This window comes from Vanacampus margaritifer, chromosome 6, assembly GCF_051991255.1.
Source record: "Vanacampus margaritifer isolate UIUO_Vmar chromosome 6, RoL_Vmar_1.0, whole genome shotgun sequence".
NCBI classification, from domain to species: Eukaryota; Metazoa; Chordata; class Actinopteri; order Syngnathiformes; family Syngnathidae; genus Vanacampus; species Vanacampus margaritifer.
Window position 1 is genome coordinate 21,512,071 of NC_135437.1, and position 19,652 is coordinate 21,531,722.

At 39.2% G+C, this 19,652-nt stretch overlaps 1 protein-coding gene across 9 annotated transcripts in view; it reads right to left on the reverse strand.

The window, feature by feature from the left end:
• srpk2 (SRSF protein kinase 2) overlaps nt 1-19,652 on the reverse strand; it is a 50,033-nt gene that overhangs the window by 10,098 nt on the left and 20,283 nt on the right. For 6 of the 9 annotated variants that reach the window (XM_077567201.1, XM_077567200.1, XM_077567207.1 and 3 more), the window contains 8 exons: nt 7,712-7,863; nt 6,675-6,783; nt 5,286-5,373; nt 5,102-5,189; nt 4,849-4,955; nt 3,801-3,966; nt 2,151-2,191; nt 1,692-2,049 (listed from right to left, as the gene is read on the reverse strand). In XM_077567201.1, the coding sequence (XP_077423327.1) occupies nt 1,692-2,049; nt 2,151-2,191; nt 3,801-3,966; nt 4,849-4,955; nt 5,102-5,189; nt 5,286-5,373; nt 6,675-6,783; nt 7,712-7,863 (1,109 nt within the window). The remainder of the gene's footprint in view (nt 1-1,691; nt 2,050-2,150; nt 2,192-3,800; nt 3,967-4,848; nt 4,956-5,101; nt 5,190-5,285; nt 5,374-6,674; nt 6,784-7,711; nt 7,864-19,652) is intronic. The other 3 variants (XM_077567208.1, XM_077567202.1, XM_077567209.1) reach the window with 1 other exon arrangement.

Consider the following 19,652-nt stretch of genomic DNA (forward strand, 5'->3'; position numbering starts at 1 on the left):
CTCATTTGAAAAAAATTAGGGGTGTCAGACGAATAATTTTTTTAATCGCAATTAATTACATGACTTAATTAATACACGATTAATCGCAAATTTTATATCTGTTGTAAATGTACAATAAAATGTACAATTAAATATAAGTTTTCACATTCTTGTTAACATAAAAGTGGAAAAAATGTTAAACAACTAAATACATGCAGGGATGTGATTTGACCAAAGTGAAATTATCTGAAAATTTAGCCGGGGGTCTGGGGGCCGCAGGCACCCAGCTAGGTCCAGGGCAGTGCCCTGGTGGGGGGACAACGGAGCTCATGGGTTTTCCATGTTTTTAAGTACTTTCAATGCACTCACATGACAAAGAAATAGACAAAACAACAGCATAAATTTTCAATGTATATTGAACTATCCCATATAAAATGGCAGTTTTAGTCAACTCAAAATCAGTCACATTCAAAAACATTGGACTGCCTTTGCTTTTAATCACTGAGAATATCATCATATCTAACTAATGTGATTACTAAGTTAACACATAAATAATGTTGAAGAGTTCAAATTTCATGAACAAATAATTTTATCATGACCAAATGAAAAGTAACTCATATTAGAGCATACCACAAATGTCTTTGTTATAGCAGAAGATGTTATCTGTCGGAGTCATGTGCATACACAATGAACTACTAAAAAAATAAAAAAATAAATAAAAATAAAAATCGGAATTTTTTTTTTGGGGGGGGGGATAAAAAAAGCGGAATTCCGCGAATTAGCGGAAAAATCACATCCCTGTACATGGCTGCTACACTAATACAGTAATTTCATAATAATTCATTAAATTTAGTTGAAATTAAAAAGATGTACTTCATTGTAAAAACCGAGTGTAATTTTGATTTGTGTTAAGGTCGTTTTTCTGCCACTAGATGGCATAATTGCATTTGTAAGTAGGGTGACAGCTAAGTGCATTTTTCTTTTCATATTAAGAGCTATCTAATCTATAACATCAAGTCACGTGAAATTCTGCACGTTTATAAAATTGTAAAATACAACTTGACCCCAGTCTCCACAAATCTATGTATTATTATTACTGCAAAATTTTGTACGTTGCGACTGGAATTATCCCAATACAGGCTTTCCAAGTAAGGGGCGGGTTATTAATCCAGCGTTCAAAAAATTTGTGGCGTTAAAGGAAATTTAAATTAACTCAAATTTAACGCACTCATTTTGACACCTCTCACAAAATATATAAATATTGAATATATATAATCACAATAAATAAATTAGATAACGTGGTTATAACTGGGGATGTGTTTGAAATTTAAACATCACATTCAAACTCCCACATTACTCGAGTAATCGATTGAATAATCAATAGGATAATTGATTCCAAAAAGATTTGTTTGTCACAGCGCTAGTAATTTGAATTTAATCCATGTCCATCTTCTTGTATAGTCATGAAATGCAATTTTTATACTTTTATGTATGTTAATAAGGTTTAGAGTCATGCTTAGAGTGCATTATTAGTGTTCATTGACCAACATTATACGTTTATTTGCAACTCAATTTGGGTGTTAGGATGACTTTCCCCATCACAGTATTTCACCCATTTAAAACTATCTGTCATCGCTTTCATAGAAATGCTATGTAGCAAAAGTACTAGCATCGGATACCTGTTATCGGTGCTATCGAACATCCCTACTCACATGTATGATTGGTCAACCTTGTGGGCCTCTCGCCACCTTCCTCCTCCTCCTCCTCTTCCCCGTCCTCCTCCTCATCGTCATCCTCATCGCTCTCTCCGAGGGCCATGCAGGGACCCGGAGGCGCCGAGGTCGGCGTGGACTGCCGCTCCGGCTTCGGCGCATCCTCTTCGTTCGTCCCCTCCTCCTCCTCCTCTTCGTCCTCCTCTTCCTCGTCGCACTCTTCGTTGGCTCGCTCCTCCTTCTTCTCGGCTTCCCTCTCCAGGGCTTCGATCTCCAGCATCCGCTTTTCCAGCAACTCGGCCTGACGCTTTTGCTTCTTCTTAAGCTTCTTCTTCTTGTTCTTGGAGATTTTGCCCACCTGGGAGCAGAGGAAATATTAGAATGTGTTTCGAACTAAAATTGTTTTGTGTTTACACGTGCGTGTATGTGTGTGTGCGCTTCCTCTCATGCTATACTCACATCAGTCGTACTCACCGGTTTGAGCTGGGGGGCTGTGCTAACTGACACACACACAAGGAGAAACGCCCATCAGACACGTTCAAAGCGCGAGTCACAACATACACACAAAAAAAAAGCAGATCTCTCTTTTGGAGAACACGTCAAGTTGTTATGAAGGGCAGTCGGGCACACAATTCGGGATTAACTCACACACTCATTACTGAATGCTCTAATACATACTACCAACAACAACAAAAATTCTCAATCACACTATTGAATTTCAATGTAATACAAACAGATTTTAGTATGATGTGCAAAATCATTTGAGTAGAGGAGTTTGAAGCAAACACGGTGAAGCAGCATTTATCTGTTATGCTGCACACTAATGGAATGTCAGGTAGTGTGCGAGAGAGAGCATTCTGAATTATGTCCCAAAGCTTTTGTACGTTTATAAAAATAAAAATAAAGATAAAAAAAATAAGATAATTTTAGAAATGATTATGCAATGAAAGATCAAATATAAAATACATAGAATATAATTAACTCATTCACTGCCATTGACGACTATAGACGTCAAAAATTAATGTGGCCTATTTCTATTAGTTGAACAATGTTTCCATTTCATTTTTTATGAAAACCAATATATATTTTTATTGTACATTAATAACAGATATAAAATTATCATGCGATTAATTATGATTAAACGCCCCTTATTTTTAATATATTTTTTTAAATTAAGCCCGTCAGGCGATTACATTTTTTTTAAATTGTAATTAATCACATGACTTCACTAGTTAACTAACGATTAATCACAAATTTTATATCTGTTCTAAATTTACATAAAAAAATTGTTTCTAGGTTTTCATACTTTTTTTTTTCAACTAACAGAAAAAGTTAAAATGAATTTTTGACGTCTATAGTCGTCAATGGCAGTGAATGAGTAAACTATAAATGATTAAATACATGTAATTAGCATACATTCCAAATACAAAATAAAGAGTAAAATACCATTAAACAATTCTACATGAACCTAAATATCAGTAAAATACACAAAAAATAAGAAATGCAAATAAAATAAAATATCTTTTTACACTTGATCTTAATTACATAATAGGTGTTGATTTAAAATGTTCAACTTGCTTGCTTAACTACATAATCAATTTTTTTTCACATTTTCTAATTTAATTTAATTTATTTAATTTTTGGGCCATTTTATGTGCTAATATTACGATGTAATTTTCCTTTGGAATTAAAGAAACAAGTTCTGACATACATAGTTTAAGTATATTTAATGTCTTAATTTCTTTAAGGAAGAAAGTTATTATATTTTTATGTTTATACTTGTAGGATTCGGGCTTGGACTATGAGAGAAATATAAATTCCTTGTACAACTGCAAAAAGGATATATCCAAGATTAAAATGTGTCATTTATAAAGTCATTTACAATAGCAGGTTAATTCAGTAAATTCTAAACTAGCATAATAGGACTAATAATGTGTGCTTCCCAACTGAAGGTGGAGCTAGGGAGCAATTAAACAAAGGTCCAACCTCCTTTATGCTATGATAGAAATATTTCCTTCAGTTGTTTCTCCAGTTTAAACTTGAACTAATATGATGACATAACGTGCGTCTATTTCTTCCCGACATTAAACACGGACCCGGCATCCTTACCCGCCGACCCAGAAGGGGGCGGAGCTCCGGCTTTCTGCCACTCGGTGGCCTCCATGGCCATGCGCCTGACAAACACATCGTCCACGCACATCAGGATGTTCTCGGGCTTGATGTCCGTGTGGATGATTTTACATTTGGTGTGCAGGTAGTCCAGCCCTTGCAAGACCTGCACACAAAAGTTGATTGGTTTCTTCGATGCTCGTTAGCGGTTGCTTCATCAAACAGAGAAATGTTTCTTTTGTGGTTTTAGAACATCTTCATGATTTTATATTTTGAGCTCAGAACTCAGGATCCATCTGGGCTTATTTACACTGTGCTGATCCCATGCGGCCTATTGGAATTGTGCGTCTTTAACTCATTCACTGCCAAGGACGGCTATAGACGTCAAAATTTTATTTGAACCATTTCTATTAGTTTTACATTTTGTCCCACTTTTGTTAACAAAAGTATGCAAACCTAGATTTTTTATTGTATTACAACAGATATAAAATTTGTGATTAATCTTGAGTTAACTAGTGAAGTCATGCGATTAATTACATTTAAAAATTGTAATCGCACAACACCCCTAATTTTTAATATTTTTTTTCTTTAAAAAAAAGACATTGTAAAAAAAAAAAAACATGTTAATTAAATAAATAAATTGGAAGTTAACTAGTGAAGTCATGTGATTAATTAAGTTTAAAAATTGTAATCGTTTAATTTGTAATTATTTTTTCTTTTTAAAAAAAAACATTAAAAAAATGTAAAAAAAAAAAAAGATTACTAAAAATTAGGGGCATCAGGCAATTAAAATGTGTAATCGTGATTAATCGCATGACTTCACTAGTTAACTCACAAATTTTATATCTGTTCTAAATGTACCCCAAAAAAATCTAGGTTTTCATACTCTTGTTAACAAAAATTGAAAAAAAATGTTAACCCAATAAAAATAATTAAAATGAATTTTTGGCGTCTATAGCTGTCAATGGCAGTGAGTTAATGAGTTAATCACGCAGCCTACTCTATGTGGCCATAGAAAATAGAGCCAACAGTTCCTGTGCGTCCTCACCTGTTTGATGATGCTCTTGACGCATGGCAGCGGCAGGCCTTGGTAGTTGGACTTGATGATCCACTTGAGCAGGTGATGACCCAGTACCTCGAACACCATGCACACATCTGGACTAAGAGTTAAAGACACAAATTGCTGCCTACATGTGCGCACACGCGTACACGCGCACACACACTTGTTGACAACACTCACTCACTCACTCACTCACTCACTCACTCACTCACTCACTCACACCTAACTCTGAAAAAGATACGAATGCCGTTGACACCAGAGATTTTAAAATCATCTATCAGCTGGACCACCATGTCCTTGTTGGGGTCGGCGGGGTCGCTCTCCCTCACCTGGAACACACACACACAAAAAAAAAAGGAGATGAAGGAAGTGAAAGTGGACGGGAAACACCAAGAGAAAGACATGAGAAGCAATCGGACGCTCACGCATCGCAGCAGTTTGATCTCATCCAGGGCCGTCTCGGTGTAATGCTGGGCGCTTTTCACCACCTTCATGGCCACAAAGTTCTTCACTCTATACACACACACACACACATAAAAGATCCATCAACAATTGGAATGTGCAGGAAAAAAATTCCCCATCACCTTCATCACACTCCCACACTGACACCAAGTCGGCAAATGTGTTTGAGAAAAATACAGTCATAATGATGCTTAACCCCTGGGCGTTATTTTATTTTGAAATGGCTTGGTCAGAACCAACAAAAAGCCAAAAAATGGTCAAATAACGCCCAGGGGTTAAACAGTAATTATGATGCTTCATGAACTCTTAAATATTGTTTTTATTTCTCATGGTTGATAAACATCGATTTGAAAAAGAATTTAGCTCTGAAAATAGGGCTTAAAGTAAAAAAAAAAAAAAATCCTGAGCCTGAACTTTTTCCGGGGAGCGGTTGTGCAGCGTCCAACGTGCCGACATCAAACCATTACTATTCGATCGGTCGCCGTAAATGGACTGGCATTTGGGAAACTCATGAAATTCCCAAAATAAAAGCGTTTCTTGGCATTGCACTATTCTTGGTATGGGAAGGTTTATCTTGAAGTTGGCCTTCTCTTCGCTGGATTTGTCATTGCGCTTGTTCAGGGGTTCACCAATTCCGGTCCTCGAGGTCCGGAGTCCTGCAGGTTTTAGATGTTTCCACCCACTAGCACACCTGATTCATAATCATATAATGGTTCATATAATCAGCTCATCAGCATGCCTGATAACGATCCTCATCTTTAGTATCAGGTGTGTTGGTAGGCGGAAACATCTAAAACCTGAAGAACTCCAGACCTCGAGGATTGGAATTGGTGCACCCTGAACTAGCGCCAGATTTCCGGCCCTGAATATAAGCAAAGTCCATGTATATCAAAGTGTTTTTAGTTGCTAGTTTATTCATATTGTATTGCTAAATGCTCATATTTTACTAAATAGCAGACGCGTTCCGTTATTGTGGCAACGGGTTCAAGCAATTTACAGTAAATTGTTTCTTATGAAAATTGAGAGTTTCCATTTTTGTGTGAAGGACTTGTACGAACACAGTGACCCTAAGTGGGGACTGTTACTTATCGACAAATAAAGACTGATTACTTAGCGCACTTCAAGTAACCCGACGCCAGCTCACTAGATTTCCATTACTGTAATTAACACCGACAGTCTGAGTAATTATGTGTGTGCGTGAAAGCTGACACTGGGTTAATGTTACGCTTATGCATCATGCCAACTTACAAAAAAAACCAAAAAAACATCATGAGCTTTGGTGTCAAGTGTAGTGCGAGTCAGATTTTGTGGTGAAAAGGGAGATGTTTTCAACAGGTATGTGTGTAACTCACTGTATGTCCCAGCATAGCCATACGGTGGAGAAATGGCCCCACCCCAACTTCCTTATCACATGGTACCTCCCGTTGAACAAGTCTCCGATCTTGACCGGATGGTAGCCTCCTGAGGGACACAAAAAGAGGAAAGAGGCGGTCTGGAAAAGTTCTACAAAATAGTCTTGATTTTGTTGGTTTTCCAACAGAACTGTTTGGTACCGAGACAAGTCTACTTTGCCAGGTTTAAATTTATTGTAGATGGATCTTATTGAATAAATCGTCGGTGATTATAACAAAGATGCCCAGAAAAGAACTATACTATATTTAGATCGGTTAACCTACAATTCATTATGAGGACGTGAAGATGAAAAATAAAAGAAGGAAAAAAATAGATAAATATATGTTGGTGGAATTTTGACAGAATTATACTTAGTTAGTAGTTGGCTAGCAGCTAGCTAGCCAGCTAGTACTAGAACTCATGTTGATAGATAGATAGATAGATAGATAGATAGATAGATAGATAGATAGATAGATAGATAGATAGATAGATAGATAGATAGATAGATAGATAGATAGGCTAGCTACTAGCTAGCTATCTAAAATCGACAAGACAGACAGAGAAGCTAACTACCACAAGAGGACTGACTGAGAAAAAAATTTAATTGACCAAATTTGGAAATACTGCAGGAGGTTTTGGCCTGACACATCAACATGTAGATAATAATGTATATAATGTAGATACAGTAAATAGATTTAAAATATTTTTGACAGCACTTACTAACTCGTTGGATAGGCTCTAAGTAAGTAGCCTATTGTAGCAAGCTAGCTAGTAGCTAGCAGATAGATAGATAGATAGATAGATAGATAGATAGATGGATAGATAGACAGACTAGCTACTAGCTAGCTATCTAAAATCGACAAGACAGATGTTTAGCTAGATAGACAGACGGACAGACTCAGACAGACAGACTCATTTGACAGACAGACAGGCAGACTCATACGCAGATACCATCAGAATTGGTGTCGTGTATGTTTTTACTCTGTTGCGTCCTGACCTTTGCAGTAGTCCGTTGGGTCCTCCTGCTCCTCATCGTCGGAGCCCAGGATCTCCTCCTCCGGCTCCGGGGGCCCCGCCGGCTCTGGGGGAGGCGGAGGGGGTGGCGGGGGAGGAGGGACACTCGCCGAGGCTTTCTGCTGCGTCTCAGGCCTGCCGACGACAAACGAGGCGACAATATAAATGCTTGCCTCAATTGTCTTTTGGTCTTTCCAGGAGGTGACTCATAGCCGAGTACGTGAGCTGACTCAGACTCGGATAACAACTTGTGACATTTTCCTCTATGTATTTTTATTTTTTATTTTTGTCAGCATTGGAAGTATGCGTGTGCATCTGACAGGTGGTGCTCAACAGGGATCCAAACCATATAAAAAAAAGCCCAGGAAATGATGTCACTAGGGTTTCTGGAAGTGGATGAGCAGAAGCCACATCTGGTTATTTCTTTACAAGTCATCTACGGAAACATCTTCACCTAATTGCCTCTTTAATGAATGTTCTGTTAATGCTCTTAGGTAGTCGTTTTCAATGTTCTTACACCAAGTACCACCAAAGCACTTGCCTTTCTAACTACCACCATCATTATCTTGACCAATATTAAAAGTAGGCAGGTTTTATTCCTAAAAAGTAGCACCCGACTGATTGGACCACACCTCTTAAAGGCACACACACATACTGTACGTAAATAGAGTAATTAAGACTTTATAAAACCATTTATTTGCATACTTTGCATTACGTAATATGTTCTGATACAATAAAATACTTTTTTTTTTCATTAGAAACATGTATGTAAGTGATTATTTGGAGCAAATTAATGACATTAAATATTTTTGTAAATTGAGACATCATGTAAGCACAAAATGAAAATCCCATCCTTGTCTCCATCATCATCAATCCCACAATAGTGAAACAAAAACATCAGCATCAACACAAAGCCGGCATGTGCGAGCTGCTCTCAACGGCGGTCACCAGCGCAGACACATGATCTCGCTGAGTTGCCGTGGCAACTGCAGCGAAAGAAGGGGTGCTGGGTTATGGGGGTGGTTTCTGGGGAATCCGGGACACAAAGCGTTTAAAAGTGACAACAATGACAAAAATGTCAGCTTTCCCAGAGCTGCTGCGAAGGGCGGAAGATAACACGGCATTGAAATGTCATTGTCCGTCGTTTACAACCGACTCACCGAGTCTGTCCTCGCATCGTGGGATGCCGCGTCTTTACGTGGGCTGTTTATACATCACTCCTATACGCACAGTGCTTTTTTTTTCTGGTACCACAACTTAGCCACACCTCCTTATAACTTCCTGGATGCAAGTCGAGCACCGCTAGAATGTTACAATAGTGCAGGAAAGACGCCGCAGCCCTGACAGAGGCGATCAAATCAGTCGCAGAGCGAGAGAGAGAGAGAGAGGTCACATGACATTTAATGAGGTGCACGGTCTTTTAAAAAAAAAGTAATCAGGCAAAAGTTGCGAGTGTATATGACTGTAAAGGTGGAGTTTGACCTGGTGAGTGACGTGGGTAACTTTTTTTGTGTAATCGAATTATTAAAATTTTACTTATTTTCTACACTGGACTAGACTATACATTGATTGACTGATCGGATGAGCGGTAAATAGTTGGTATTTTATGCAAAATTGGTGATCGGTTGTAATGCCATAATTTGCCAATTGATCGGATCTGCAAAAAAAAGACGTTCATTAGTAATTCAAGGTTTCTCCACGTATTCACTCGGATTAAAAAAAAACTAAAAAACTTTTTTCCCTCCGTGTATTGGATGTTGATCAGCGTGAATTTTTCAAATAGTGGCAGTCGACCCTACTGTAAATACGTTTTTTTTAATTGTCTAATTTGATTGGTTCTCTTTTTTTTTTTTCTGTTCGGTGATCGGTTCCAAAATCCTGATCGTTTGAAGCCTAGTCTGTAATGTATCTTCCCGTCCTGAAAAATGGTTCACTAATGCACAAACCTAGACTTGAAAAACAGAGTCAAACAATAACACAAAGTTCATTTTCACTTTTGTATCGAGGCAAAACAGAAACCCAGAACAAGTCCACCCTTATTATGCATTTTATGTCAGAGATAAGACATCTTCAAAAGTCACATCCAGCAGTGCCAATCAGTTGTCATTAGCACGCCCCCGTCCGTCCCCTGGCTGAAGCAGCCCTAAGTACTTCCCCTTCCCCTAATGGGGACTCATTTTCACATTAGAAGAACCAATTTGTTCCTCAACCGCGTGTGTGTACACTGTCGCCATAGCGACTGTGATTGGCTCCAGTTTCAGTGTAACCATCAGCATGATTGACCTTCCAATAGCAAGGACCAGAACGGGTAAACATACAAGCTCCAAAACATTACATTTATTCAATGACCGCAGCCTCCATGTTCATCCGGGATAAGGACAAAGGCAAAAAACAATACCGCCCATTCAAAAACAACAATATTGGTTTCTTTGAAAGATTAGATCGAAAGAACAGTAGCGATAGATTTAGATTTAGATGAGAACCACGAAGGAAGTGAATTAGGTGTTCCAAAAATGTACATTATTATTTCATTGTCTCTCAACATAAATTCTAAAGAGATGCATTTAACTTAAGTTCAAGTTTAATCTTACTTCAACGTTTAACATTTTTTAAGGGTTAAGAATGACATTCACTAGCAATGAACATTACAAACAGGAAGGTATAGCACACGTTTTTTTAGGGGGGAAAAAAACATTGTATACTAAGTGGAAAGCCGTAAAATTCAAATATGAAGGAAAAATGAAAAAAAAAGTTCATAGGCAGTCAACATATTCTTAGCCTAATAAATAGTAGGGGTGATAATCTTTGAATGTCTCACGATTCGATTCGATTCCGATTTTTGGGTCTGCAATTTCGATTTTTCGATTAAGAACAATTTTTGATTCAAAACGATTTGATTGACAATGATTTTTGCTTCAATCTACAGCAAGGAATTGTAATGATCTACTCCAGTCTGACTCGCTAATGCTAATTAGCGCGCTACTCGCTGCACGTTCATCACTCAAAAGAACGTCGCCACACTGCAAAAAAACAACTTTTATTGGAATAACTTGATCGTGACTTTTTTCTTCTACTCTCGAATGTGGCTACAACTTAACAGTGTATTAGACCGCATGGAACCACACTGCGACTTTGTCCTTCTACTCTCTAATGTGGCTGTAATTTAACAGTGTATTAGACCGCATGGAACCACACTGCCCCTCAGTGGCCAAACCGGGTACAACATGAACAGCGCTCCAAATAAAGGCACACACAGACAAAACGATTTTTTTGGCACACCCCTACCTAATAGCATACAGTAATTGCCTATGTCATTGCTGACTAAGTCTTACCAAATACTAATGTGTTTGCCCAAAAATTATTTTTTCTTGCGTTCTGAAAAAAATCAAATACAACTTGGGAAAATATGCTACTAGGCTAATGATAAGACATTTTGAAACTTGGTTAGAAAATCTGTATCTGTATGAATATGTTGATGATTTTTTTTATTTTTACTTCATTTGCCTAGGATGCGCTGAAAATTGCCCAGAGTGTCACATTTCGAATTATTTACATTTTTTTGGAACACCCTACATTTATGGATAGTCAGGACTGTCTGCTGGAGAATTGTCTGTTCTTCCAATCAGAACCCAAGATGACTGACTCTATTTTTGCCAGAAGTCATGAGCAAAGCGTTGGCCGTTATCATTGAGTCCTCCAGACATACAAATATTTACCCACCCGACTTAAAAAACCAAGGAGAAATTGTTTTTATGATTCAGGAATGAGATTCAGCCATCTATCAAGTACAAGGTCAAACTGTTGTCTGCGGTGCCTGTCGTTTTTTTCTTGAGGCTACGATGCAACGTGATGAACGTTGATGACAACCGCTAACAGATGAGAATCCCATTGTTGACAGATTCACTCAGGACAGCATAAACGCCGATTACAGTCCATCTTCGACGCACTCAAGGCACTTAACGACAATCTGTTAAAATAGTTTTCATAACCTGGAATTCGGCATGCGCTGTTGTTATTTCACAGAAAAACAATGTGTCTTGCTTGAATAAATGCCTGGCACTTGGCAAATCTAAGGGGGTGTGACAATCATGACACGGACACAAAGGACCCTTTGCCAATCATGGCGCATTAGAATCCATCGCACAGCGCTCTGCTTGTTTGTGTCTGAGCAGTTTGGCTGCTGTAAACTGCTGACTCGACAGGCCACAGCTGAACATGTCAAAACAACTTCCAAGATTTACCCTCTAAACAGGATGTCCTTTTAAACACAAATACGGCACGCATGCAAGAATGCACCCTTCACCTTGACTGACAGTCCTGCAGATTGGATCCTCCGTAGAAAAGATTTCGATTTGAGTTTATTTAGAGTTCTAGTTTCTGTAACTCACTATTTGACCAACCACCATCTACCTTAGTAGGCTATACTATACTATGCCTATTTTCCTGTCTGCTAATCAACCGACTTTAAAATCTTACTGAAATGCCAAATACTGGTGGAATAACAGGTGAGTGTACTAAATATACTGTAACTAACTAGCGCCATTTCTAACGGCAACTCCATCAAAATTATACAACTGCCTATCATCCCATACTTACATACTGTACAGTACGCAGTACATAGGCTCCAGACTTCAGTTAGGGTTTTCACGTAACCTACCAACACAAAGTACAGGTACAGTACACACGCATGACAACCGCCTACCTAACTATACCTACATGGAGACATCTACCTACCTACATAGTACCAACTCATACCTAACCATAAAAACATATACAATTGACTTTCCTATATACTGTATGTACCACAACATTTCTATCCGTACTATTCCAAATACCAAATACCTAGGACCTAATCATACCTCCACATACCTACCAACCAGGAATTATCTACTGTCAAATTTGGAGCCAAATCACAAGAAGGAGTCATGCCATATCCCCTATGACAAAACTTCTTTCAACTCTGCATTTGCATGTGTCTGAGTCATTTCTATGCAATTTGTCCAGAGCAATTGGCGCCGACCTCTACCAGAGCAGTTTTCTGGTATGACGTCCCAAATTTAAAAAGCAATGTTATGCAGAATGGCCAGATACATTTGATTGCCAAACAACATATTGCCTATATGTGGTTGCTGGTTTCTCCAAAACGGACACAGCGATTTCTGGAATGATGTTTTTTTGTCTTCCACTATCACTTCCAATTCCATCACACCATCACTGTAAGCTTCATTATGTGTTGCGGCGCTCTCCGAAATGTTCCACGATAAACCATCAGCGCTAACTAAAGAGCAAAACATTCACATGCAACACACCAACAGCAGAGCCCATCTGTTAAAAGTTAAATTGCGATTTTGCCAAAGTTATTTGGGATCTTAGTTCATCGGAAGCTATATGTTCTTAGGCTGACGGCTTCAAACGTGATGAGTCATTCTTTAACATGTCTGCTTATCACCTTGGTAACTGAGGTCTTTTTCCTTAGTAACGAGCATCATCATCATCATCATACTTTCCGCTCAAGTCTTAAGGCGTGGGATTCACGCTGCCGGTGTCCTTCACGTCTGCCAAACAATCCAAAGGTTTCCGATTGATTTGCGTGCCAGCCATTTTTCATTCCCCCGGCGTCTCCATCTTGGCCCGTGTCGGCAAAGCAGCTGACTCATCCTCCGGAGCACATGTCTGAGTCCAGACCTGAGACCTGACACTATTTTCAGGGTGAAATGCCCCAGCGTAACCTCTCCACATCCATTTTTGATACACCTGCCTGCAGGACTGTCGACTGCTTTGAATCCTCTGCCTGTCTGAGCGCAGATGTCTAAAGGCACATCAGCCCCTTTCACACCATACTTAAGCTAGGATTTTCCCGCATATTTTTTTGCAGGTCGCCTCTGTGTGAACAGCATTCTTGGATCAAACACTTTTAGTTTTTGTTTTAAGCATTAGGATGGACCCCAATTTTTTTTTTTTCTGGAGAGCTCAGTATTGTTAATTCGGTAATTTTACCGATTTGACATGTCATCATCATTGCTCTCCTTTTTTCTTTTTCTTTTTGGGGCCTGGTGGGTGGTGTCTGGTTGGTGCTGGATTTCACTTTCCTTTCTTTGATCCTTCCTCTGGTCTCCTGACGGTCTCACGACTCTGGCTGGAAGTGTTCGGTTTAGGTGGACGGTATGGGATTTTTTTAAATCGGTTTTAGGTGAACTAATGAATACACACACACTCGCACGCACAAACGTACACACACGTAATCACCCACATACAAAAAAAAAGACCCCCAATTTTTCTAAAACCTTCTGGTAGTGAACTCAAGGACACTTCAACACGTCTCCCAATCAATTTCCATATTTTCTTCCTCCTCCAGTTCAATGCCAAGCCTATAAACATAAATCAGCGACTGCACAGCCCAATCAATCAATTTCTTACATTGCATCCATTTTCTTTAGTCCTCGTTAGGGTCGTGGTAGGGTAAGTGGAGCTTATTCCAGCTGACTTTGTGTGTCACTCGCCAATCAAAGTTCTTCTCAGTGATGATTGTTTAGCAAATTTGCCTCTGCGGTTCAGGGTTCAACTCTCGGCCATTGTATTACCCCACATTTGAAAAGCATGCAGGTTAAGTTCACCAAAGACTGTGAAAGTGTGAATGTTTGATTGGCTGGCGACTAGTTCAGGGTGTACCCCGCTTCTCGCCCAAAGTCAAGTTGGGACAGGCTTCAGCTCACCCGTGACTGTAATGAGCAACGGAGGGAGTGGAAAAGGATGGTGGATTTAAAATTCACTGCATATGGACTTCGGTGCCATTAGACCTTGTACAAATCAATTGAAACACACTATTGATAATACACTGAGCACTTTGTCTTTTCATTCGAAGACAATATATCAAGATCAACAGGCATCCTGCTGACTACTTCACTGTCAAGTCACATCATCACTGTTTGAACTATAAACCTCCACATCCATTTATTTAGAAGCCAGCCATGTTACAGACTTCTGTAAATAAAACAAATAGTCCAGGCCTCGCCGATCCATACGGACTCAATCGACTTCACCCCTCGGGCCTCCGACGAATACAAGACCACACGCAGTGCAATGCATCGACTTTAAGCGCTGCAGAGGCTCTGAAAACAAAACCTCATCATTAGCAAGGGCCATGCAAAACCATGTGGCAGTGGCACATGCAAAAAAACGACTGGCGCTAGTCAAATTGGGGAGTAAAACCTGCTCACCGGGAATAATGTTTGCATGGCGAGAGAACAAAAAGAACGCCGTGTAACTGGCAGGGTCTTTTGCCACCTTTAGATGTTGTTTCAGCAATGCTATCGTGACCAAATTCGGTTACTCGTAAGCGCAAACCTCTGCCAAGGTCAGGCGGGGGTTCTCAGTCTCCTCTAACCTTAAAATCCACAAGTGAGTGACGGTGAACTAATGTTACATGTGGTATATCTGGTCGTGACACGTTTTATTCATTTTTATTTTTGTTATTACATTTTCTTGAAAACTTCTTGGGTAGTGGTCAGTTTACTTGGGTGGCCCACCCAAGTATTAACATGGCGTGGGAAACACTGGAATAACATTTTGGGTAGCTTTATTGCTGTTAAATGTTAAAACATGTCAAATGTGACTCAAACTGTTTGTGGTAGAATCACTGTTTCAAATATAAATAGAGGCAATTTTTTTTTTTGGGGGGGGGGGCTGTGTCGCCAGAGACTTTTAGAAGAGTACAAAAAAACAACAACATTAGCCTAGCATTCAGGGGGTCTACCCGAATAGCCGCTGGGTATCCGCCATTTGTCCCATTGTGTGGCGCACTTAACTCTGCACAGTGCACGCATTCACTCACTGGACATTCTGTACTCACACATTCTGATGTGACAGCCGCACACTCACCCCCGACTCGACTGTGTACAATATTAACTCATTTGCTCCCAAAAACATATTAAAACGTAGTATTTTTATTATTGCCATGGTCCCAAAAAAATCAAATGTACCTTAAGAGGTCGCTTAAAGCGATGGTAATTATTACAAAAAAAAGGCCAGCAGGTGGCAGCAGAGTATAAGAGATCAACCATGGCCATGTTGCAAAAAAGCTCTTTTACACAGTCTTTTAAAAGGATTTGTGAATAATGATGAAACTTAGCTATATTCTAATGCTAATTTGCTGCAAAACGGAAACAGATACAAATACACTTTTTTCCCCATGTTTTTACAGCAATAGAACACAATATTCTGTGGGCCTTGCAAAATCAGTCAAAATCCAGTAAAACAGCCGGGAGCGAAGGGGGTTGCTTCAGCGAAATGGCTGGGAGTGAATGAGTTTCTCCCAAGTTGAGAATCTTGGAGATGCATTTCCTCTTGCAAATCCATTGACTGGACACATTAGGTACGCAATTGCAATCAAATACAAAAGCTGTATGAAGATTTCATAATATTTTGGTTATTTGGCTCCACGAAAATGGCAGCATATTAAAAACAACTGTCGGTACATACGAGTGCGAGTGTGCGTCCTGCACTACCTTATTCGAAAGGCCCAGCAGCGCAATCGTCGTGCACATGAGGCTAGACTCCATCGCTTCTTCAAAGCAAATGTATTCTCCATAATGCAAGGCTAACTGTTCTCTGTGCGCACACACAGACTCAGTAGTGTTGAGAATTTTGGGTGGCGCCGCTGAGTCACGTGACATCCTGACACCCACATGCTAAAGATCTTTGACAATGTCCATCTCTTGCTGGATGTGTGGAATCACAAGGTACACATACATAGCTAGCATAGAGGCTAACGTAACATTGGTGCGTATTAAGAAATAAAGCAGGAAAAGATGAGCACGCTGAAGCCGTAGATAAACTTGCAATGCTAAATAAATCACAGCCTGCTTGTGCAGGAAACCAGAACTTCCTTGGCAGAGGTAATAATAAGAGGGATTTGGATGACAGCAAGTGACTGGTGGCTCGTGTGAAAAGCACGTGCTTCAGGAAGGGGCCCCACCAACAACAGTTGGGAGTGATCTCAGACACAACATGGACACTGTTGTCCAGCAGACCGTGACTAAGACTGACACACTGTGTGCCCATTTGTGATATTTGTGTGACTAGCTAAGAATAAAAAGCAGATAAAAGTTGTTTCTTTAAAAGCTAAGAATTCTTTTTCACGCTTTTACATGTTCTAATTTAATTTAATTCACAATATTTATTTAATTGTATGTACTTATTTTAATTGAATTTGATATTATTTAATTTGTGCAATTTTATTTAATTGTATGTCATTTAATTTAATTATTTTTAATTTCTATTACATTATTCATTACTGAGTTTTGTGTTTATTTTTATTTAATCTACATCTTATTAAATTAATATTTTTTCAACTTTTATGTACAAGGGATGATCAGATTTTAATTTATTTCCCTTTTTTTATTTTTTATTTTATTGCTATTTAAGTTTTGATTTTATGTTGTCCAATTAACCAGTGTATTTTACACATGCATTTTTAAAACAAAATATTAAATTAAAGGCGGGGGGGAATTTATGCACAATTCCATGTACTTAATTTTATTTTATTTTTTTACTTAAATCAAATAAAATATAATCAAACTGTGTATGCAACATCAGTGGCTCTCAAATTAAATTCAATTAAATTTAAACTCATTCATGGCTGTTATTTATTTTTATGTGCATGGGCACTAAAAGTATTTAATCCAAATGAACTGAATTCAGTTGAATTTAAATGGTATCTATTTTGATTTAATTCAAGTTATTTCATTTCTTTATTTCATTTATTTCATTTTCTATTTTACGCACATGTGCAACATTAGCAAATTCAATTCAGTTCAATTCAATTCACACGTTGAATTTCCTTTTTATACACACGGGCATTACGCAACACACGAACGAGGTCAATACCATTCCACCGACTCGATGCAGCGGTGACCCGACGTCACCCGAGTCTGCAGAGACTCGCCTCTGCCGTCTCCCTCCATCTTCACGCGCTTCACCCTCATCATCCTCTGCCTCCTCCTCTCGTGCACATCTTTACTCCATCCTCTCTAGCCTTCCTCTTCCCTTTGGCATCATTACCCCCCCCCCCGAAGGCTCTCTAGCCTTTCTCTCACACATTTATTCCCCTCCCTCGGCCTCATCTCTTTATCGTCTCACATCAAAGCCACCGCGCAGGGAAAAAAGTGCCGACTGAACGGGTTTAAATTGAGATGTTGAAAAATGAATGGCTGCAACTTTCAGCTTGCGATGCTGTTAAAAACTCACATGAAAAAGTGAGGCGACGCGATGACAGGCTGCAACAGAGACGTCAGTGGTAGATAGGAGGGAAAGAGACTGCAGTGGGGGTCAACAACGGGACACTGGGCGAAAAAAAACAAAGTTTCAAATGCAAAAGAAACGCAACATTCTGTGGTTATTAAAGAATAGTTGATATTCCATCATTTCAAAGAATTTTCCTGCACGGCATCTTACTGTACGTTTTTACATCAAGAAGATGCCCTAGGAGGTGACCTTTGAACCCAGCTGAGGCGCCCGGTGTTCATTAGATCAAGTGTATCACCATGGCAACGGCGCGCCACTCGCTAGGGTGTCCTGTTCCCTCACTTATTCCCATTACTGATTAACAAGCACGCATCATCTTTAATTGAGTCGTCTGCTTGCTCTGAAGTTGCCCTGCTGTGTTGATACTCGTCATACAGACATTTGAAGTCAATGTCAATTTAATTATTACTCATTTTATTTTGTGTTTTTATAATTTAATTAAATGAACTGTAAGTCAAGAATTGATTGATTGATTGATTTTTGCGGTGCAGTTTTGCAAATCAATGACTTCATTTGAGGAGCAACTATCTCATTTTGTGGAGCAATTTTTTGCAGGTTAATCGCAGGGACCTGAAGCAAGGGTTTTGTTAAACAATAAAAATATGACAATATAATGAATGAACAATTGGTTTTCTTTTTTTATATAAACAACAGTTGTTATTTCTTAAAATTGACATTGTGTAAAGCAGCAAACTGTAATTTCTTGTCTAGGAACAAAGGTATGTTGATTACAAAAAGATCTACTGTCATGTCATTTTGAGAAAATTTGTTCCGCAGGGCTGAGAGCTCAAAAGTCTAAATCAAAACTCAGGACTTTATTGGGAAAACAAACAACGGAGTTGTGCCTCAATTTCCGATTACCCGCAATGGGTGACGTGAACGGTGTGGCCCAGCGAAGCTTTTTGGGACGTCTCGGCGGTTGGTTCTTAAGTTTTGCTATTCAATGCGTTTTAATAAGGCGCAAAATGCTAACTTTAATGTCTTATTTTACAGCATCACTGAAAAGCCTCAGAGGGACGGAGAGAAATCCTGCCCCGGTTATTTATTCACTGAATGAATGAGGACTGCATGCAAACAAATGTGAAAAAAAAAAAGGCAGCGGGACAATGGAAGTCACTTATGTGTTTGTGCGTTGAGTTGGAGGCGCGGTTCGTAATGGGAGGCGTTAATGGAGGACACGGAGCAAGAAGGCGAGCGGGCGAGTCTGCTTCATGAGATATTGTGGCGTTGCAGCTTGGCTGGGTGCTGACTCCGACCCGCTTGTGTGTGTGTTTGCATGTGAGTCATGTGTGCGCCTGCAGCAATGTGGGCCAGAGCACAGAAGATGGTGGCGGACACATGAGTCGGTTGAAGCTATTTCTAAAAACGGGTTTCGAATTAATGTAAGCCACTTTAGAAGAGTAACATTGCGCTCAAATAGAGGAAAATACAAGAATGTACTTATATGATGATTACGCTCAAATGTATTGAATAGGCATGGGCCAATTACCGGATGGTTGACCTTGGTGTAAAAAAAGCAAAAGAAATGAGCTGAGGGCACAATATAATTCGATGCATTTTTATTCTGTTGATTAATGTGCATTGTCCTAAAAAAAAAAAAAATGCTCCAGTGGATACTAGTT